General features: G+C 47.5%; 1 protein-coding gene across 1 annotated transcript; it reads left to right on the forward strand.

Annotated features, from left to right (window-relative positions):
• The first annotated feature begins 7,619 nt into the window (after nt 1-7,619).
• On the forward strand, nt 7,620-11,090 carry LOC123129521 (uncharacterized). The gene is made up of 9 exons (XM_044549657.1): nt 7,620-7,705; nt 7,874-8,399; nt 8,498-8,578; nt 8,662-8,721; nt 9,220-9,263; nt 9,433-9,475; nt 10,366-10,437; nt 10,515-10,616; nt 10,689-11,090. Exons 1-9 carry the CDS (start codon nt 7,620-7,622, stop codon nt 10,812-10,814), a joined length of 1,140 nt encoding a protein of 379 aa, XP_044405592.1. The 3' UTR covers nt 10,815-11,090.
• Nucleotides 11,091-23,387: the final 12,297 nt, after the last annotated feature.

The following is a 23,387-nucleotide window of genomic DNA, read 5'->3' on the forward strand; positions in this document are numbered from 1 at the left end:
CCCCACTAGTTAAAATTTTCCACCACCACTTGATAAGCAAACAAATGTTCATCACCCGAGTATTAATAATACCTAACCCCCACGGTTTTTAGGCTTACACATATGCTGCCACTTGACCAGACTATATTTCCGTTTGTTATCCGCGGAATTCCAGTAGAAGGCTCCCCTATGTTTGTCGAAGCCAGCATGCACGCCATCCGTAAGAAGATAGAAGCCCATAAGAAACATGGGGAGAGAGGATAAGCAGGAGTTAATTAGAGCAACTTTGCCAGCATTGGTATTATATCTGCCTCTCCAAGGGAGCACCCTGTTCCCCACTTTAGCGACCGCCGGAGCGAAATCTTTAGCATGGAGCACGCCAGGAGAGATAGGAAGGCCTAGATATTTAAAGGGAAAGGAACCCAAAGAACAGTTCAGAAGCCTGGCAACCCGCAAGGCTTCCGCCTCATCCACACCCGTCACCAGAACCTCACTTTTAGCGAAATTAATCTTAAGACCCGAAACAGCTTCGAAACACAACAGGATGAATTTAAGATTGGCAATGCAGGTGTCATCCAGCTCCACCAAGATAATTGTATCATCCGCATATTGCAAGTGGGAAACACCCTCCGGAAGTAAATGAGAGACCACAGGAGCAATGTGCCCACAACGGGTCGCCCTGGAAAGCATGCATGAGAAGGCATCGGCCACAAAATTAAAAAGAATAGGGGAAGCAGGATCCCCTTGGCGAAGGCCCCTACCATTGGCGAAGAAATTGCTAACAAAACCATTAACCGAAACGGTAGTATGGCCACCCGAGACCAACTGCATGATACGATGAACATAAGCACCGTCGAAACCTTTAGCAAGAAGGACCTGCTTGAGGAAGGGCCAGCTAACGGAGTCATAGGCTTTCTCAAAGTCTAGCTTAAGGATAACCGCTTTAGCTCTCCGAGCGTGAAGATCGTGAACAATCTCATGAAGGGATAGGATACCATCAAGGATGAAACGCCCTTTGATGAAAGCAGATTGATAAGGACTAATAACTCTATGAGCAACCGGCGACAAAGATTTGCAAAGCCTTTAGCCGGGAATTTGGCGAAGTTGTTAATCAAAGCAATAGGTCGGAATTGGGAAATAACATCAGCACCCTTAACCTTCGGGATCAGGGTTATCACTGCATAGTTCAGGCGTGAGATATCGACAGTACCAAGACAGAAGCCCTGGATAACATTACAAACCAGTTGTTTCAACTGGGGCCAGAATTTCCGAAAGAAAGGAATAGAGAAGCCGTCTGGCCCAGAAGCAGCATTAGGATTGGCAGTGTTAACAACATCCCAAATTTCCTGATCAGAAAGAGGGATCATCAAAGAGGCATTCTCCTCGGGTGAGATTTTAAGACCTAAGTTCCAAAGGGAGGGAGAAATGGAGAAGCCCGATGGAGGTTTAGCCCCCAACAATGAAGAGAAGAAATCCACCACATGAGCCATAATAACAGACTGCTCCGAAGATCGCACACCATTAATGAGCAGGCTAATAATACCACATCATCTACGCCTGTCGTTCGCGATCGCAAAGAAATACGCCGTAGGGGAGTCGCCTTTTAGAGTCCAGTTTAGAGTACCCCGTTGACGCCAATAAATCTCAGCCTGATGGTGTAGCTGTATTAAAGCAGCCTCCAGATTATAACGAACCGCCCAACCATCGTCAGAGAGCCCAATAGAATCAGCCGCGCGATCCAGCGACAAGATCTGGTCTTCGAGGAAAGATTTGGTGCGACGATCCTCCGCCGCACGATTACGAGACCAACCTCTGAGGAATTTACGCAGGTTATAGGAACACGAATGCCAATCATCCAAAGGCCCAAAGGAGCGAGCATTGGATGATAGAGAAAGGGAGATCTTCGCCACAACCATATCGACAAAGCCATCCACAGCCAACCAGGAGGCGTCAAATTGAAATCTAGCCGGAGGCCTGAGGCTAATGGAACCATCGTCAAGAATAAAGGGGGTATGATCGGAATCGATAATGCAATTGGCGTAAAGAGAGGCCCTAGGGAACAAGGAATCCCACCTGGGACAAAGGAAGACTTTGTCAAGCACTAATCTAATAGGGATTGACTGATGATTGGACCAGGTATAACGAGCTCCCCCCCCCCCCGAGGCAGCTCACGAATAGCATTGGCACTAATGAAGTTGTTAAAGGCATTAGCCAGCGGCCAGGAGAAGTTATCATTACTTTTGTCATCAGGGCACCGCAGAAGGTTAAAGTCTCCCCTGATAACCATCGATAAATTACAAGCATCGATCTTCAACGAAAGTTCATTAAGAAATAAAGGCGACAAGGAATGGTCCGCAGGCCCATAGACGACGATAAACTCACAAAGAGTATTCTGAGCTTTATGAGAGAGAACAACACTGGCCCAAAAGATCCCATGATCAAAAGCAACAAAATCAAAAATATCTTTATTGGAGCCTATCAAGATCCCGCCAGAGTGCCCCGAAGCAGGTAAAAAGTTCCAATTAAATCTGTCCATGCCCACAATAGCAGAAAAGTCATTAGGGGAGAAGGATTCCTTGAAGGTTTCTACCAGCCCCACAAAGTCAATAGAATTAGAACGAACAGATCTTTAAGTTGGTCACGGCGCCCCCTAGCACCGAACCCCCTAATATTCCAAAATAACGCCCTCATTTATAAGAAAGATTCTTGATTCGAAGGCTCGACCTGCAAGGGGCCACGCAGGGTTTAGCACGCTTATTGGTGCCCCTTTTAGACAAGTTGGATTGGGGCTGGCCACTACCAGCGCCCGCGTCCACGACCGGACCACTACTAGAAGCCCCTACCTGAGAGGCAACGGCCTCTTTGGCTTTGGCAATGGCAGCCTGAGCCATCTCGTTAGCCTGAATAATAGCAAGAAGAGAACTAGGAGAACCAACAGACGAATCAACCACCACCCCCACATCCGACATAATATTTAAAAGATGATCATCCGAAAGAGAAGGTAGAACCAACCGAACCGGAGAAGCAACAACAGAGGGAACGGGAGATGTACCTGGGGGAGGGAGATCCTTCGCCGCAGCCCACTTTTCAGCCCGCTCCAGGACAGAAACACCTGAATTCGCCACCCGCCTTCCTTTGCGAGCTGTGGACACAGGGGATCGAATCGCAGGCGACCGTGCAGCAGGAGAGCCAACATGGGGACCCGAACGGGACATAGATCCCAAATCTTGATCAAGACGCCGACAAACCCCCGTCATGGAGTGCTTCGAGCCCGACAAGTTCCGGCTCTTAGCCGAGAATTTGCGCACTGAGGATTTCTTCTTCCGGAGGGACTGGGATTCCACCACATCGCGAGCCGGGGAGGCCGGAAGATCTTCAATTCCCGATCGAGAGGGGGAGAGTGGGCGGATAGGAAGATTGGAGCAAGCACCAGAAACGGGGATAGCAGAGCAGGGCGGGAACTTCGACATATCAGCACCAGCAGCAGGGACATTGGGAGCAGCAGACGGGATCACCGAATCATCACGAGGAGCAACACCAGAGGGAGCTTGGGATTGAAACAACTCACGTTCAGAATCTGCCAAACCATCCCATTCAGATTGGGTGAAGTGGAGGTTAGACCCATGGCTCTGATTAGGGCCACCCAGAGATCCGCCCCCCTCCTTATCATGCTTGTCCGAAGGGTTAGAAGGGGGAGGTGGAGTCTGAAGAGCAGCCGCCCCCTCCACCCGCACCCGAAGCTTAATACCATTGGGAGAAGGGAAGATATCAATCGAGCCATGAACCCGTTTAGGATCCACACACCAAACCTTCATCCTAGCAGGGCCAACCTTTTTCAGAGAGTCTTCATCCACCTCGATGGGCTTCCCAATCAGAACCCTGAAAGACATGAGAAAAGCAGACAAACGGAGACCAGCAGGCAAATCGTCAATCAAAACCCAGACTTGAGAGAGAGGACCAACTGCCGTACCACTGCAAGAAGCCGCTTTAACAGAAACCACCAATTGATTGAGGGGCAAGGTGAAGCTAGTGCATGAGGCAATCATCCGCAAACATTCTTTGGAGGGAAACACCACAGAGAACTCAAATTCAGATAACTGCACAACTTGCCAGTCCCATCCAGCCTCATCCCAAATGCGAAGCCCTTCCAGAAGAATTTGGGGCGAAATCTTTTGATCCTTGACTGTAACAATCGCAGCATTAGACAGAGCAGGTGCCACCTCCCGGACAGGCAGGTCACCGTCAAAGGCAAAAAAGGCGCAACCGGGGAGGCCCGAGCCGAACTGGATGACCGCGGAAGGTTTCTGCCTAGCCATGCAGTTGACCGTGAGGTGACCATCAGAGCGATAGATCAGGCAAAAAGGAGGGTTGGTGCAGCGAGACTGGAAATGGCCAGGCCTGTGACAAGCGAAGCAGGTGAGCGCCGAGGGGTTGTTATGGGAAGCAGAGGACGGGCGGGATTGCGGAAGCGACGGAGGAGGAGGAAGGATCCCATCCCCCATCCCCGGAAAAGGGGGCACCCCAGAGGCCGGACCGGGCGGCCAACGCGCCGGCCCCGCGAAGGACCGAGGCGGCGGACGAGCACCAGCACCAACCCCAACCGAGCAAGGAGGAGGAGGAGGGCGCGACGGAGCAGATGGACCGCGGCCCACTCCCGGAGCAGGGAGGGAGGCAGAAGACGAAGAAACACCATCGCCGGAGGCCACCGCCGCCTCCCACGGGTCCAGCACCGAAGAGAGTGAATGGCCAGATCCAGAGCCCTGCGGGCCAAATCCGGGCACACCAACCCTCTCCGAGCGCTGCGACCACTCCGGACACGAAGCCCAAGCCTCGCGGTCACGAGCCACCTGCTCGCGCGCCGCCTGTTCCGCCTCCAACTTGGAACGGAGCGAAGCCTCGAGCTCCAGATCCACCGCGGAGGAAGGGGAGTCCTCACGGCGTCGCTTGCTGCCCGAGAGCACCTCGTAGGAAGAGCCCTGCGACTTGTCCATGGATAGCACCACAGCAAAAGGAAGGAGGAGGGGTAGAGGTGGGGAGGATCTAATGAGGCGACGAATGGGAAGACGGTGATGGCGCAGATCGGAAGCGGAAGCCGGAAACCCTAGCAAAGGGGAGGAAGAGCCGCGGGGGGATCCATAAATAGCCCGTCCGAGCCGTGCCCATCTGGGCCCGACTCGCCACATGGGCCAAAGAAGGTTGAGGAGCAGGAACCCGGACGATGGGCCCAACTGGGCCGGATGGGACCAGAGGAGGGAAATCTGCCACCGACGAAAGAGGGGGAGGAGAAGCAGGCCCACTGGGCAACGGCAAACCGCAAGGCCCATCAAGCCCACCCGAGGGGACGTCCCGCGGCCCGATGGCCACCGTGGAGAAATCGAGATCTAGGTTACACGATGCCACCAGCGACCCCGCCGTCGTCGCCGCCGGCGACGAGGCCGCCGCAGAGGCTGCAGGAGAAGGGGATGGGAGGCCACCAAGCTCCCCATCAGGCGCACTGCCCAGGACAACGAGATCAGGTGACGCAATAGCAAACTTACCAGACTTACGCCGCCGCCGAGAGATCCGAATCCAGCCATCGACCGACGAGGACGCGGCCACCGACCGGCCCCGGCCACCAGGAGCGAACTTGCGGGGACGAGGAGCGGCGGAAGGCACCCCCCCCCCCCCCCAGCACAAGGCACGGGACCACAGGGGGAAGGGACCGACGACCGCGAATCCTCCTCATCAGACGCAAGGGCCCATAAACGAGATCCGAGCACCGGCAGCGGTGAAGACAGAGGCGAGAACCCCACCCGCGGGGAGCCAGGGGAGGGGAGAGAGAGAGCACCTGCAAGCGGAGAGGGGGATGACCGGGCACCAGCCAGCGGGTCAGGGCGGGGAGCGGGACGGCTAGGGCAAGGAGAGGAGGAGGGGGAGGAGGAGGCGAGGGAGGAGGGAGGGAGGGGATCCATCTCGCCCTTTGTTTGAATATACCTAGAAGCCCGAGTCTCATGTTGCATGGCTGTATCTTGTATGTGCTTAGCTAGAGGAGTAACGTTCGGAGGTAGTTGAGTAGTGGTTGTTCCTGCTGTACACACACACTCTCTGTATATTTGTACAGCTATAGAGTAGTCAACATAGTGGTAGCAGTTTGCTCCACTAACGCCATCAGACATGACGTTTCTACGTTGGCCGGTAACGCCATGGGCTATGGCGTTTGTGAAAACGCAGCACAGTTTGGCGTTTCGAACTGCCACTTTCGCAGGACAGTAGCGCGAGATGGTTCGACGTTTCTATGGAGGGCAGAAACATCACGATTTGTGGTGTTTTTGAAAAGGGTCAGATAGTAAAAAAAAAATTTGGAGGAGTTTATTTTGTGTTTAAGAATGTGTTTAGTTGTCTGCATACACTTTCATTAGGCCCGTGCGGGAAGAATCCGGCCTATTTGGTTACCTATACTGTTGGACCTGTATAGCATGAAACATAAAGCATCTTTGGGCCTGACTCGCTGGAAACGCTCAGAAGTTTCTTGCGAGTCAGGCCGAGGCGAGTGCAAGCGAACTACACGAGTGAAGACTGGATGGATGCAAGGTGATTATATGAGGTCTTCTTCAACCTCAAGTAAGCTTCTATGTAACCTCCTCTCTTCCTTGTCCCTCTGATCTACATAATGGTGCTTTGATTTGAGGTAAGCTCCACACGAAAAAGATGCACCTCGATGCTACGGTTTTATTCAGGCGATCGGTTTGTAATTTAGTCGGCCATAAGTTCTTAATTTCGTGTTCCCGTTTGAAGCTATTCTGAACGAATTTTGTCAGATTCGTCGCGCACAATTGATCATTTAAAATTTTCTTTGACCAGCAGCCTAATCTCGCAGTTCCTCCCAACATTCGTGTTGTAAGTTTTTGGTTTCGATGATCGTATCTTTATCTCTCTTTGAACAGCAGTCTACTGCACTAACGTCGTCATGTCGAGCTTCTTTGTCCTCTGCTCAGAGCCCTCCTATTTGCCCATCTAGACACGAAAGCCCTTTTCCTTGATCTCCTTGCCCACATCCTACTACACTAGAGTCGTTTCCGGCGTCGCTCATCTCGGCCTACTCTGTCGTCCTCGTACTGCAGTGACGCTGCAATGGCGCGCACACTGCTTTCTTGTGTCATCTGCCTCTATGCACCATGCAGTTCGCCGCGCCGCAGACGAGGTCGGTCATCTTGGCCTCCACTCTCTCTCTCGCCCTACTACACTGGAGTCGTTTCCGGCGTCGATCATCTCGGCCTCCTCTCTCGTCCACTGCACTGACGATACCATGACGCGAGCACTGCATTCTCCTTCTCTGTCGACTGTCTTTGCGCGAGCATCACAACTAGTTCGCCGACGGTGTCGCTTGTCGTGCCGCCGACGGGGTCGCTCGCCCACGGCTCCATGCTCGTCATGTCGAACATGACGCCACGACCACTATCCACCGCAGTCGCCATGCTCCGACGCACACTGCATTTCTTCCCCCCTTTCTCTGCTAGCTCTTAACCATGTGTGCTAAGTGCAAGGGCTAACTCTTAATCATACCTCATGCGTGCAACTAAACACCATGTCCATGTGCCGCTTGGGCCATGCAGACAACCAAACAAAGTGCACTTACGTATTACCTAATGCAGGGACCCTAGATGCAGGCAACCAAACAACTTGTAGATGACGCATTAGAGCCTGTTTTTGCTCAACCAGACTGGGTTGAGAAGTGTATGCCATGCAGGTACTCTTCACAACTTAAACCAAACACGCCCTAAGTTTTCTGACAAGGTCAAAACAGTGATTTTGGCCGCATACAAACCCAGGTGCTTCCTCTGCGAGTGATCTCAGCCGTTGGATTCCTTCTTTCTAAGCCGTTGGATAACTGAATCACATGACACCCATTCTTCAGAATATCATCTTCAGTGGTGGCCGTATCTTCTTCCTCCTGGCGGTCCCGACATCCGCGCGAGCCCAGCCTCCAGTCCGCCCCGGCCGCCGTGCTGCTGCGGTGCTGCCACCGGACGCCGGCCCCTGCCTCTCCGACTCCGCTCCGGCCAACACTCAACCCTGGCCCCGCCACTGCCCGAGAGCACAGATTGGGGATAGGGGGTGCTATGCTTCGCCTTGGCCTCCATCCTTGCCCCCACTTCTCTCCGCCGCCATCCCACCCCACCCTCCCCCGCCGGTTGGCCGCCTCTCCGCTCCCAAGGCCACCCTTTCCATCCGCCGTCACCGCGCCCCGAGCTCGAAACCCTCCGCTTCAGGCCGCCGTCAGCGGAGCCGCCTCCGGAGAGGAACGGCGGGGCGCGGATGGGGACGAGGAAGGCGCGGACCTGCACGAGGCGCTCACCAAGACGCGGCGGCTCGTCGAGTGCGCCATGTTCGCATCCGTTGCCGGTCTCGCCTACTTCCTCAGCAACTCCCTCGCCATCGAGGTCTGCCATGCTTTTCTGCTCCCACTTGTCTTTCTATCTGTTCATTCATTCCACTGTTGATGGGTACATGACACTGCTGTCTTCGTTTGCTGATGCAGAATTACTTCAGCTGTTTTTTTCCGTTGCCAATAGTCATCTCCTCCTTAAGATGGGGATTAGAAGCCGGCAGGAAAACTATGGTAAAGTCTGATCAAATGGTTCACCTGGCATATATAGCTTTGATGCATTTTATTTTGGTTTATTTATGGCATTGCCTCATCAGGTGGCTACTGTTTTACTGCTCTTCACATTGTCTGGCCCTGTCAAAGCGTTGACTTATCTGGTAAGTATCTCTTTTGTGACATGATTCATATCATACTTGTACCAACGGCATGTGCTTGGTTCGAAACATCTAAAGTTGGCAACTCACATATGCACCTTCAAACTAATGGGTGTTGGTGCTGCAATTTGAGTGTTGAAACGGGGACTTCAACATCATTGTCATTGAAATGAACACCAGCTCCATTTTCCAGAACAAAAAATCAGTCTATCTTAGCGCTAAAAGAAATCAATATTCTGAGCGAAAGAAATTATTTAACTAGAGACTTCAAGCTATGACAGGAAGGGTTACCAATCATCTAACTACAGTATTCCATTTTTCATTTTAGTACTTCATTTTGGTGTTGTTGGTAAATTTACCATGTTTTCCCCCTTAGCTTCTCTGTGTATATTGGTTCATTTTCGTTGTGTCTTCTTTGGGACTTGAAAGATTTAAAGAACCCTGCATTCATCCGTTATGACTGAAGACAGTCTTACATTCATTGGCCTTGTTTTCCTGCAGCTTATGCATGGAGTAGTTGGTCTATCCATGGGTACTATGTGGAGGTGAGGAATACAAAGGTTAAAAGGTGAAGCTTTCGCTTTCACCTTTGGCCTGTGTCACTTAAAGTTAATGATATATCTGCATCAGAGGTGCATGTATGCAGCTGTAGCTTCCAGTCGATTTATATTGACTTTGAGTAATAGTAACATTTTTTCCCTCCTCTATCATCAGGTTGGAGACCAATTGGATTGTTTCCATCATAATCTGCGCAATTGTAAATATCTTTTCTCAATTGGTATTTCATATCTATAGATGTATTTCTGATCATGTATGGATTGCACATGAACCTCATAGCTTTGGATTGGAACTTGACAACATTACCATGTAGTTTCTATATGAAAATGTGAATCAGAATGTCTAGTTCACGATTGCTAATAGTTGCAAATCTCTGTATTATTTCTTGTACGCCTCTTAGATAAATGGTTACCTTTGTGCTGTTCTGTCACAAAATTACCAAGCAAATTAAAACCAACACCAAAAATGCTTACGTTGTTTTCATTATGTTTAACATATGAAATAGCAAATTGCAATTGCTATCATTTCAGGAAGGCAACACATTGCCAGTTCATGTTTCTTCTTAACTTTAGATGATGTCTAATTTCACCCAACGAAACTTCCTCATAATAGGAGAGTAGAGGTGGAAGAGTCTGGTGCATAAGCTCATGTTCCCTTGAGGAGAAAGAAGGTAGTTGATAGGTCCACCTAATATCAGGATTCAGGATCGTTGAGTGGAAATAAGTAAACAGCCAGTTTTGCTAATAACAAATACAATGAGAAATGGATACAAAGATCCAGATTTTCTTAGGAACTAAATTCTTGCCGGTTGTGATTGTCGACGTGAGATCTCTCTCAGTTCGCCTGACTTGATCAAGAAGCAGAAAAGAACAAGGGAGAAGTTGGAGGAGAATTCAGAGCTTTGTTCCTATCGTTCCTGAAAGACGGGCTAATATCGCCAACACACACTAAAACGGCCCACTGGCCCCACTTGTCATAACTTAAACACACACTTCTTTCCACACCACCTGGTACATAGCGGGCACACGAGTGGTGCTACTCTTACTTTTAGTCCTTAAATTGAATGTCAGCTGACAGCTTGCTTTGCAGATACGTGCAGTGGGAGCTTGTGGATATGTGTTAGTGACATCGTTCTTGATACGAGAAAATATTTTTCAGTTGGTATGCCTACTCAACACTATTAGACAGTATGATTGGAGGGGGGTGGGGGTATCTTCTTTAACTTCTACTCATTTCAGATAACCGTTAACATACATGCCTCCTTGACGTACATTCTGGCGGCGGCTGGTGTGAACACGATTCCATCCATGGATGCAATATATGTTATCTTTGGGACACTGGTAATTTTTAAGCTGCCAAATTACACTTATAGGATGAGCTGGTTCAGAAAGTAACTTGCCTTTCTTTGGCAGGTTCTGCTCAATTCTGGATTCTTTGTCTTCATACTGCATATAATTTACACAATCTTCCTGACTAAGCTGGGAATCAAGCCTTCACTGAGGCTTCCACGATGGCTGGGGAAAGCAACGTCTAGTTGATAGGTAGAATGCCACCATACTAATTTGTAGTTGAAGATTTGCTCCCATGGCCTTTGTAATATGAGCATTGTTGTCCGGCTTCCTGGTAGATGATTGTGGTTTTACCGACAAGATTTTTGTTGGTTGTGATTCTGCATTGGTGGCATTGACTGATCGACAAGTGTTGTAGAACTTGTGAGACTTGTCGAGTATATTGCCTCGGTCACGTCTTTCATTTAAACTTTTGTATTTTTGCAGTGTTTCTGTTAATATATAATTTAGAATTTTGGGGCATTACTCCATTCGTCTGAAAATCTAAGTCATATTCATTTTATCCAAAGTCAAACATTCTTATGTTTGATTTTCTGCATTCCCTTTACCTACATCACACCGGTTTACAGGGTTACATGGCATTTGAACAAACTCTAACCCTAGCTAGCTAGAGACAACATTTATGTATTGCTTGGTTGATGCTGCCGGGGAGTAAAACAGGGGTACGATTGGTTTCTGCCGGTGGACATCCAGCTCACTTTCTTGAGATATTTACCATCTCCTTTGAACTTCTCGAACTCTTTTTCTTATTGTTTTCCTTTCCAAACCACAAATCTTGTCACCCAAAACTACAAATTGCCTACAATGATTTTGCAATACAAAATACTTTCATGAGACATTTACTATCCTTTTACTTTTGCGTTTCCCCCTTGCAAGTTTATTTATTTATTTTTTGAATCAAAGTGGTTACCCGCCGTCCCAACTTTTATTAAAAGCAGAGGCAAACAGTGTAACCATCATTCAACAGCTCTCCGTCGCAACCAGAAAGTAGTTGCGGCGGACTTATTACAACTTAACAGAGATAAACAGCGGAACACAAGCTACTAGAGTACCATATAACCTATTAAACACCAACTGGACATCTCCAAGTGATCCTAAGGAGCTCCCCACGGTGATGATCGAGCAGCCGCAGGCATTTCATGAGCATAGTAGCTTGAGCATCTGCGCACAACACTTTCCATTGATCAACAAACGCTCCTACCAAACCCAGGTTGCATTTCTTGCTTTGTAACGTTCGACCCTGAGAAACAAAATCATTGCGAAGCAACCATAAGCTCCACAAGGTAGCAGTCGTAACCATGTTGATGACAGTAGCCTGCTTCTTTTGTTGCCGAAACATAGCTAAGGAATCAAAAGAACAGGGAATTGGAATATCAAGTACACCAACCACCACCTTCCAAGTATTTTTTTTTGCAACAATGCAATCAAAGAATAAGTGTTGAATAGTTTCCAATTCATTGCAGAATACACAAGTAGGATCAGCCACATGGCGCCGTTTAACTAGATATCTCTAGTTAGACTTCTAGTATTATGTAAGATGAGCCAGAGAAAAATATGAATATTTGGCGGGGTCTTAATTTTTCAAATACATTCTGTATGATTAGAAGATATCCTATCAAAATTGATTAGCTTGTACAAGCATTTCACAGAGTATGTGCCAGAAGGATCAAGGGACCAAACAAGAAATATCAGCTTCAGAAGATAGAACAATTGGTTTCACCCGAGAAATTAACTCAAATCAACTATTGAGAGTTTGTTCATTAACACATCTCCTGAAAGTTAATTTTACAACTACACCATCCCATACTTGGACAACTGAAACATCTTATTGCTAGCAAATCAAACAGATCTCATAACTGAGTTTTGAGTGAACAATCACCCAACCATATTTCTTGCCAGAAGGCAACTTTCTGTTCATTACCCAGCTTCCATCTACAAAATGTTTTAGCAGCAGAAAAGGCCCAAGATATACATTTCCAAAAAGGAGAACCCAAACCAGGTTTAGCCCAAAGAATATTAGGTTTATCAGTAGTGCACTTATTCCAGTCACTTGGCCGGTTATCAAAAATTCTTTTGCTCCAAGAGGCTAATAAAGCCATGTTAAATCCCTAGGATTAGGGACCTCATACCACCCAAAAAAATCTAGAGATAAGCCCCCAGTTTGCAAGATGGTACTTCTGTTCATCCCCAACATTGTCCCAAAAGAAATGAGTCATCTGAGAAGTCATGGCTTCAATGGTCCGTTTAGGAAACTTAATCATGGACATGAGATAAGTAAGAATACTGGCAATACAAGTAGTAAGCAAATTAAGCTTACCCCTGTAGTATAAATTCCTGCCAAGCCAGCCAAAAATATTCTTAATAGTCCTATCTATAATGTGTTGAGTATCCTCCCTCCTCAACCTTTTGAAATGCAAAGGAACACACAAGTACCTAAAAGGAAAAGAACCAATCTGACAACAGAAAATCTGAAGAAAACAATTAGCGAGTTCTTCCACATGGACAGTATGAAGGTCACTTTTATGGAAATTAATCTTCACCTAGATAGTTTCTCAAAGAAATATAAAATCTGTTTCAAACAGGGCCGGCCCATAGGCCGGGCAAACGGGGCTCCCGCCCTGGGCCCCCGGCAGGCAGGGGCCCCAGCCTAGGTATTATTTCCTCTATAGTACTAGGAAGCCCAGAAAAACAGCGAGAGTAAAAAGGGCCCGTTCAGCGTCGCTCTTTCCCATGCTGATCGACTCCTCTTCCGCAAATCCCAGACTCCAAAAACAGCGCCACCGTTCCCGTGCGTCTCTGATTCCTAGATCGCCGCCGGCCATTAATGGGGACTAAAGGCGCAAATCGACTCTCCTTCCTTCTTCTATGTTCCGCTTGTTCCCCATCAGCTAGATGTTGGGACTTGGAGACAGTACATGTTCTTCTTTTCTTCCTCCCCATAATCTTGTTCCTCCTTTCAATTAAATAGATGTGCCCTCCAACGACTCCACATTTCTTCTTCTTATTTTCTACTCTTCAGACTTCAGTGGATCTAAGTGTGAGTGCTCGGCAGTCAGGAGATTAGGAGAGCTGCCGAACTAGAGAAGGGGGGCAAATTATTCAGTTCATGGTGTTCTGTTCTCGTTCATGCTAACTTCAACCTGCGGATCTGCTGATTTGGCCACCTACATCCACATTCAGGTGCTTTTGTTCCTTGTTTTAATCATTTTATGTTGCTTGTTCTTGTTTAGTGACATGTCCTCTAGAAAGTATTTATCTGGTACTAACAAAAGGAAGAGAAAAAAGCAAATAGATGAAGAGGTAAGATCCCTAAAAGGATCACTTGACAAATTTTCCAGACTTGGTAGTTCTTCTAGAGATCCCCTAGAATCAATTGGCCATAGTAAGTGTTGAAGAACAACCAGCTGAGAGATGAAATCTCCATTCAAATTTAGGAATACAAGCTATTGTGGAGCGAGCTTTTGCCGAACTACATCATTTCATTAGTTCACTTGATCGATAAATATATTGTCCTATCAGTTTTAGAGTCCAATTTAAGAAGCTATGTACTGGATATTACTTTGCTTTTGAAATATAAAATATTTTGAGCTTTTGAGTAAACAAGGGCCCCTTATTGCTGTCTTGCCCCTGGGCCCCATATATCTATGGGTCGGCCCTGGTTTCAAATTCCTAGTATGGTCCACAAAAGCATCCAAGAAAAGGATAGTGTCATCTGCATATTGCAAACTAAGAGCATCTCCAGCCGCGCCCCCAACAGCCCCTCCCCCCCGGTGATTTTTTAGCGCCGGTGGGCGAAAATCGGCCCAGTCGCGCCCTCAGGAGTCCGTTTTCGCCAAGTTGGGCCGAAATAACAGCCGGCGCACCCGAGCCGAACCCGACACACTGGGGGGCGCCGACACAAGCGAAAAGGACGCATGGGGCCGCTCTGTCGGCGAGAGGAGGGCCTTTTCCCGCCGTTTCTTCCCGCTTTATCCCCAGCTTCTCTCTCATTCTTTCCATTCCTCCCACCAATCTTCTCCTGCTCCCCCTCTGCGCCGGCCGCCATGCCGCCGAAGAAGTACGTGGTCCCTGATAATCCCCAAGTGCAGGGAATCATCGTAGCAATTCCCAAAGGTGGAAGTGATAAGTATGGAGTGTCGAACCCACAAGGAGCTAAAGGTAAGATCAATATTCTCTCAAGTCCTATCTTCCACTGATACGACTCTACATACACCGAACGTTTGCTTCCAACTAGAAACGAGAAATAAAACTACGTTGTGGGTATGAAGAGGATAACTTTGCATGGTATCGAAGAGCTAAAATATGAAAGTAGGTGATGTTATCATAAAGTTAGAATATATTACTAAATATTATAAATAGCGAGTGTGGAATAATGATGGGTCCGTGTGCGAAATTGTCCTAGGCAATTGTTAACAAGACCGATAGTTGTCATTGCAATTTCACATGAGGGAGATGCATAAGCTAACATACTTTCTCTTCTTGGATCATATGCACTTATGATTGGAACTCTAGCAAGCATCTGCAACTACTAAAGATCATTAAGGTAAAACCCAACCATAGCATTAAAGCATCAAGTCCCCTTTATCCCATATGCAACAATCCCCTTACTCAGGTTTATGCTTCTCTCACTCAAGCAACCCACTATAAGTGAATCATGAACGTATTGCAACACCCTACAGCGAGAATCCCTCACGCTTGCACGACACGGAGGACACAATAGGACAGCACCAAAATAAAACATACAACTCATACCAATCTAGATCATCAATCAACCCAAAGACAAAGGATATCCACTCAAAACATCATAGGATGACAACACACACTACAAAAAAATAGACTTCCGTGATGATACGTGTTTGTCACAGTAGTTCGCTTTTTTTGTCATGCATGTAGGAGCCAAGATAGTCATACCTGTGCTGTCGTAGAAGTGTTCCATGACATTACCAAAATTATCATCACGGAAGTGTCCACTTCCATGACGATAAATCGCGCGTCACATAAGTGCTTTCGTCAAGGGTGACCGACACGTGGCATCCACCGTAAAGGAACGCCGTTAAGCTATCGGGTCGGGTTTTGGATCCGATAACCTGTTAACAGCCCCGACCAATGGGAAATTTCCACGTGTAAAATTCTTATTGGCCGGACGAAACACGTGTCAGTTCGTCAGTTGGTCAGATAGGCGCCTATGATACGTCGACACGTGGCACGACCCAACAGAGGCCCATTCCTGTGAAAAGGCCGGCCCGTTTGACTTGGTCAAAAGTTGGCGGGCCGGCCCATGGAAAGCCTGTTAACGGCCTATTCGCATATAGCCCATTTACAGCCCGCTAACCCAAGGCCCGTTACGCCCTATCCGAATTAGGCCCAGTAGCGTCATCTGGGCCATCCAATATGATTCCAGCCCGTTTTCACTTCTGGCCCATGTATGGCCCATGACGTCTTTCGGCCCATATGAGGCCCTATGTAACTCTTGGCCTATTAACGGCCCGTGGTGAAACTGACCCGTAATGAATAGTGTATCACTTTACACCCATTAACGGCCCGTGGTGAAACTGGCCCGTAATGAACAGTGTATCACTTTATACCCATTAACGGCCCGTTATTCCGTTGGGCCGTTTCCAGCCCATGTTATCTTTCGGCCTTCTCAGAGCCCATTTATTCTTGGGCTCATTTCCAGCATTCGTTTACTTACGGCCCGTTACTGTCATTTTCTGCTTGTGGGCCAAATTCAGCCCGTGGTTACAGTCGGCCCGTTTGTGGGCCGTTTTCATAGCGTCATCAAATACGGCCTATTAACGATGGCCCGTTACGGTCGGCCCATGAACGGACGATTCCAACTCTAGACCGTTTACGGCCATAATGCGGCCTGTTATTGGCCCATGTTTGGCCAATCGATCATACGGCCCGTATAAGGCCCATTGATGATACGGCCCGTAGAAGGCCCATTGTTTCTACGGCCCGTAGAAGGCCTACTGTTTCTACGGCCCGTAAAAGGCCCACTATTTCTACGGCCCGTAGGAGGCCCAGTGTCACTACAGTAAATATTAGCCCATGGTTATTGTGGCCTAGTTTTAAAAAATAGGTTATTGCAGCCACTAGTTAACCGCGGAAAAAGAACTGCAATGACTACAAGCAAACAAATAAACAAGACAACAAGGAAATAAATAAGCAAGCAACTAACGCTAGGCTATCACGGCTATTACACATATTACATCCACTGGGCATCAAAGTTCGCCACCAGTGCAAATATAGGGAACAAAGCAGCATATCATATACACTGGCCGTCAAAATTGGCCACCAGTGCAAATAAACGCGGCAGCAAAACAAGAGCATAACTGAAACAACTTCAGAAGAGCTCAAGAAACGTTATCCTGGGTATCCACCATGCTGGCAATAAGCTTAGCAAGCTGATTAGCTTTGTCCTGTTTGGCGCTAAAATCCTCCAACGCTTGCTGTTGCACCAGAAAGTATGCATCTGAATGCTCCAGGGACTTCCGCAGTCCTTCCGCTTCTTGTCGCAGCACAGCTGATCGATGTCTTTCAGCTTGTAGTTGAGACTCAACAAACCGAACTGATTCAGACAGTGAGTTTGAATAGCTTGTGCAAGCGGTAGTGGCCAGTAACTCCAACACTAAACCAAGACAGGATGTGTCACTATCCTGAACCTTATCTGCATTACTTCCTTTACCGTTGCTTAATAAGGCACTCTTCCCCAATATTCTGTCAGCATTCTAAAAGAAGAAACAAGCAGACACATAACAAGTTTAGCATGTACTAGTATATGAAACTCATTTCGGTGAACCAGTTCATTAGTAAGGTGGACAGGATTAAACTACCAAGTCTTCTATTGCCAAGTACTAGTACATAATAAAAGCATCAAACAAACATATATCTATGTCCTATGGTAGCAATGGAATCTTAAATTAGAACAGTTGTTCTTCAGGTTTAGGCACTTGTTCTACATGAACAGAGTACAGTAAGACGCAAGAATATAATACTTAAAAATAGAAAATGAGCTCATAGACCTTACCACATTCTTGGTTCGGGACCAGTACAGAACAAGGCGTTCCCAGTCATCGTCCAGTAAATGTGTCTCAGGAGAACGTAAGGGAATTTGATGAGTTTCTTTGCCGGTGAAGTACGTTTTCTTCAGGTAATTCCGATACTGCCACCAAGCATTCTTGAAGATAGCAGAGGTATTAGCACAGGTTACCTCATCCTGAGTTTCCAAATCGGTCCTTCTCTATAGAGAAAAATGGGAAAATTTGTTGTATTATAACCATCATGGAGGTAGGATGTATGGGACAAAGCAAAGTAATTGCCATGAATAACATTACTTACACATAACTCCTGGACAAACACCTGCAACTGGCATTTTCCTTCATCTTCAGTATAATATTTCCAAGATGGGAAGATACGCACATACGATTTAACAACATCAAATGCGATAGATGCTAAACTACGACTAGCTGGTTGTGCTTCCTCCACAGGAATAGGCGTACTAACTGGTGGAGTTGGGGTTCGCCGTGATAGTACTGGCCCTTTGGGCACTGGAGCTGCCTTACTAACTGCTCTTGTTTGGGAGCTCTGTGGTGGAGATGGTGCTGTGTCAACAGGAACTGGGTTACTATCGGCTGGGGTTGGGGTTAGATTGGGTGAAGCTGGTTCTCTGTCCATCGTAGTAGGGGTACAATCTGCGAGAGTTTGGGTTATGTGTGGTAGGGCTGGTTCTTGTGCATGTACAACCGGGGTGCTATCTCCACCAAGAGGTAGCACTGTTTTATTTGAAGACCGTGTTTTTAGTCCGCTAGATACTGGCATCACCCGCTCCAATTCAAATGGCTGATAAACAGGAAACATAGTTGAATGTACAGACATTGTATGAGAGACAGATGCAATAGATAGTGTGGAAAAAAGAGGGCATGAAATAGTTGACATGTATATTGTTTAACTAAAACGGATAGCATGACATAATTTCACATATATGATGTCTATCTAAACTGGATAGCATAGCATAACATAATTCAAAGATATGATGAATAACTAAACAGGATCGCCTGACATAATTCACCTACATGTTATCTAAGTAATCAGGATCGCATCATTTAATTCACATATATGATTTATATGCTAAACAGAGGGCATTCGATATGATGTCTGAACTAAGAACATGGTGTTGAATATTGTGTATATGATGTCTAAACTATGCAATGCAAGACACCGTATGCATGATATGAGCAGTATAACCGTGCCAAGTTAGAGCATACACCTCAGTGGGGGAATAGGACTGGTCATCTGTCTCTGAATCCATCTCTGAGGAGCTATCGGGACCCAACAAGAGATCTGCTTCGACAGGTAGCACTGTCTGCTCTGAAGGCCTTGTTTTCACTCCAGATTTTTCCATCTCCCACCCAAATGGCTGATTCACAGGAAGAGTAGTTTAATGTACAAACATTGTCGACAAATGGAAATGTAATGAAGAAAAGGATGGGCAAGATATCATTCAAATATATGATGCCTGGTTAAACAGGATGGCATTGCACATTTCACATATATTATGGCTGGCTAAAAGACATGAGACTGCATAATTCCCATATATGATATAGAAACTAAACAGGTGGCATTACAGAACATGTCTAAACTAAGCAGATGACATATATGATGTCAAAAGTAGGCACTGCAAGGCAACATATGCATGATATGACTAACATCATCATGCCAAGGTAGAGCAAACACCTTGGGGGTAAATAGGAGTGGTCAGCGGCGTCCGAATCCGCCTCAGAACAGATATCTTCCTCTGGATTACAATCTGGAGAGGGGTGGGGAGGGTTTGCCATTGAACCCACCATGGAGCGATGTCTGCATGACATTGTATTGCCGCGCAAAACTCTTCTCTTTTTCTCTACATGTTCAGCATGACTGTGTACAATATCTGACATGCATACGAAAAAAATATGGTGAGATTATGTAAGGAGAACATGCAGAAATTTAGAGTGATGGTAACAACCAGTGGATCGATGTTTTTCCGTTGAACCAAAATAGCCCTAATGGATCGACGTGAATGTATAGTAATAAGTGATGCAACAAGTGTACAACCTCTTTGCCGTAGCTGTGTCGACCTCAGCATCATTGGGTTGGTCGCTGAAGCAGTTGAGGCAGAGGTGGCTGTTGGAGGTGTGGAGGAAGATCTGAGGAATCTGTAGACGGCGTCCAGGGCACTGCTCTGTTGTGATGGATCGTTCTGTCGTTGGAGCAGCTCCGGTGAGCCGTAAGACGTCAAGGCTAAAGCAGCACAAGACAGACATCGTCAATCTCAAGTGGGATTCTAATAGCATTTCCAATAGATGATGTAAAATGGATGTAAAATTAACATCACCAAAACCCACCTGACTACAACAGATGAGGTAAAAACTATTGACTCTGAACTTAACTGTCGAAACTAAAATTTACTGTGGAATCTGAATGCTACTGTCGAAACTGAACGCAATGGTAGCAGAGAGGCACTTGACATGTAGTTTAGGGAGGGCCTGCAGTTCATCTTCAACCTGCACCCCCCTGAGCCGCCAGCCACCATCGGCCGAACTGCCGGCCCCAGTGCTGCCTCGCCGCCCCGAAACAAATCGCCACCGCCGCCCCAGCCAGCCCTCTAGGCCCCCCTCCCCCACCCTGAATCCTAAGATAGATAGTGGGGTACCTCTCCGGCGAGCCCCCGTCCCTACTGCGGGTGGTTCTTCCTTAACTCCGGCGAGTCCCCCAACCCCTGAAAATCGACTGACCTAAAAGTCGATTCAGTCGACTGAAGTGTGGCTTAATCGGAGCAGAGCAGCAGCACGAGCGAGGGGGAGAGTAGTAGTAGCAAATGGGCGAGCGAGCGATCGAGCGAGAGCCGAAGCAGCAGCAACAGATCCGGCTGGTATGGACGCCGCTGCCGAAGGGGCCTCGCACTGATGGAGAGCGGCCGTGGAGATGTCGCCCGCAGCACCGGCTTCAAGGTAGCCGCTCCATGGGGGTGCGGGATGGAGCACCGTCGGCGCCAGGAGGTCGAGTTATAAGAAGGTGCGATGCAATGAGTGTACAACCTCTTTGGTGGCGCCGAGTAGGCCTCGGCTTCGTCCGAGGAGTCGGTGAGGATGTTGCGGTTCCGGTGGAGCAGGTTAAGGCAGCGCTGTGGGGATGGAGCAGCCGCGATAGACGAGGCGATCGTCGGAGCAGCTCCTTGGAGGTGGAGGACGGGGCGGCTGAACCGGCGGGACGACGAGATGGACGACGGATCCTCATCTGGGGAGGTGGACGAGGGACGTCGAGCTGTTGCAGTGGACGACATCGTCGGGGAAGAGGCTCCGGCTGGGCAGCGGTGACGTGGCGGACGGAGGAGGGTGGGGTTTCGCGGCTGGAGCGGAGAGGTTATGGCGGCCTGGGATTTCGAATGGCGAAAAGGGGGTGATGGGAGGGGGTGAAGCATGACTTAGGAACACGCTTGTCCAAAATGTAGGGTGTGTTACAAAAGTACCCCCCACCGATTTGAACTAGCGGCGCTTTCGGCTCAGGGTTAGAAGGGGGATTTCGCGTGTCGGGATTTGGCAGCTGGAGGGAGTTTTCGCGCGCGTTGTAATTTCGGGATAGCAAGGCGCGGGTTGTGAAGGCGCCAGTTTTGGGAGCACGATATCTGAATTTTCGGGATATAACAAGACGCGGGTTGAATTTCAGGGACAAGCCTAACGTGTCGTAATATTGTACTTGTACGTACCAAATCAATTCGCACTTCCCTCAACCAAAAAGAAAACGAAAAAAATAAAACTATTCACACCACACAAAGAGAGAGTCTTGCCCCGTTTTACTATACAAATGCTATTCAAAGCTACTCCCTCCTTCCATCTATATAGGGCCTAATGCGTTTTTCGATGCTAACTTTGACCAAATATTAGAGCAATGATATATGACATGCAACTTACACAAAGCACACCGTTAAATTCGTCTGTGAAAGGTTCTTTCAATGATATAATTTTCACATTGTGCATGTCATGTACTATTAATCTTGTCAATAGTCAAAGGCGGTCTTAAAAATCTCATTACGCCCTATATAGATGGAAGGAGGGAGTATGAATCCATGTTATGTCCGATTATAATTTTTGCTTGCTGTATAATGCATGTAACCTACTCATACCAACATTTTAGTGCATTCCAAATGTCTATACTACCGCTGCAATTCGAACTAAATTTGAATTCGTTTCTCTATTTCAATAAGAATCTACAATCATGATTGTTGCCAACTTCAACCATCAAAGTTTCCTTGCTATCCGCCAGATATAAATCAGACGGCCTATAATGCAGGATGGCAGGCACACCATCATCAACAACTCCGTTTTTTATAAGAGTAGAGATAAAATATATTAAATGTAGTATACCATGTTCATAACCACACCATGTTTATCACCGTTATATATATTCACACATCCGTCGGTTTTAAACACTATGATAAATTCTTCAAATATCCGAATTCGCTTTTTATAATGAAGTATATATGATCTCTATTCGTCTTTTACACCCACACAACCCTCTTATCTTTGTAGCTAGCGCTAACTTTCTCTTGTGCATGCACACGCCCGCATCCCTCTCACCCTCCCTCAGCATTCTCTAGCTCCATCACGCAAATTCGTGTTTTCACTTTAGGTCGTTCACCCACGGTGTGTGTAGGCCCCCCAGCTCCTTCTTTACGGCACACATCGATCGATATGCCTCTCTAGCCAGGTGTGCCTAGCACAAACACAAGCTTCCCCTCTTCTCTTGTCACCGTCCATGCCTCACTCCCACCACTCTTTTCATCGTTCTCGTACTCGCACACTCCTCCCCCTCGATATAGTATGCCTCTCGTACCACCTCCTACATGCATCCCTCTCTCTCTATCCTTCTCCTCGTGCCTCATTTGCTTCTAACACACACATGCATGTATACCGATCGATCTCCCAACATATACCTAGATCGACTTTAACTACCCCCCATCGATCGACGTACCTCACAAGTTATGTCTCTCCTTTCTCTTACAAAGGGCGATTGATCTTCCTATGTAGTTACGTCTGCTTACCACAGCCACATCGTCCCCCTCATCATTCGTGCATGCCTCCTGACCCGTCTCTCACACGCACGTGCACAGATAACAAGCAGCCATCTCCTCTCTTATTGATATTGCGGACGTGCCCTCCGTTTGTCTAGCAAGCCTATCCCACCATTTGTTAGAAGCAACTCCACTACCACCCCCTCCAACACTCTAGCTCTGTCTCTCTCCCAACCTTATTCATCTCCTGCACATATGCATGGATGCCGATCGATCTCCCTTAATACATGAGGCAGATCGATCTCCTTAATACATGAGGTACCTCCTCCAAACATATACCAGCCATTGTACCTCTATAGTTAATTGGGCCTCCCTCTTCCCCCACCACACACCGATAGTCGAGCGCTGCAGGTAGGTATCCATGCCACAGAGACAAACTGCACATGTCCCATCTCACATTCTAGTAGGCCAGCCACTCTATATCTTTGACGTGGGCACACACAAATTCGATGACACTCTTTATCGATCGCGCGTGCACACACACACACATCATCCCTCTCTTCGATTCTATAGACACCTCAAGCCGATGATACCTCCACTCTCTTCTCGTGGATCGCCCCCTCTATATATATGTTATATCCAGGACTCTGTTTCACACACATTGCATATGTTAAATTTTTTGATTGACCCCCCCCCCAAAAAAAACTCAA

Source organism: Triticum aestivum, chromosome 6A, assembly GCF_018294505.1.
Source record: "Triticum aestivum cultivar Chinese Spring chromosome 6A, IWGSC CS RefSeq v2.1, whole genome shotgun sequence".
Classification (NCBI taxonomy): domain Eukaryota; kingdom Viridiplantae; phylum Streptophyta; class Magnoliopsida; order Poales; family Poaceae; genus Triticum; species Triticum aestivum.

What these genes read in the sequence shown, in the direction of transcription:
- LOC123129521 (XM_044549657.1), top strand. Translation starts at nt 7,620, where the DNA reads ATGCAGGCAACCAAACAACTTGTAGATGACGCATTAGAGCCTGTTTTT. An exon ending in TCAAAGCGTTGACTTATCTG is followed by an intron (nt 8,722 to 9,219) that starts GTAAGTATCTCT and finishes GTTTTCCTGCAG; the next exon opens with CTTATGCATGGAGTAGTTGG. An exon ending in CCATCATAATCTGCGCAATT is followed by an intron (nt 9,476 to 10,365) that starts GTAAATATCTTT and finishes CTTGCTTTGCAG; the next exon opens with ATACGTGCAGTGGGAGCTTG.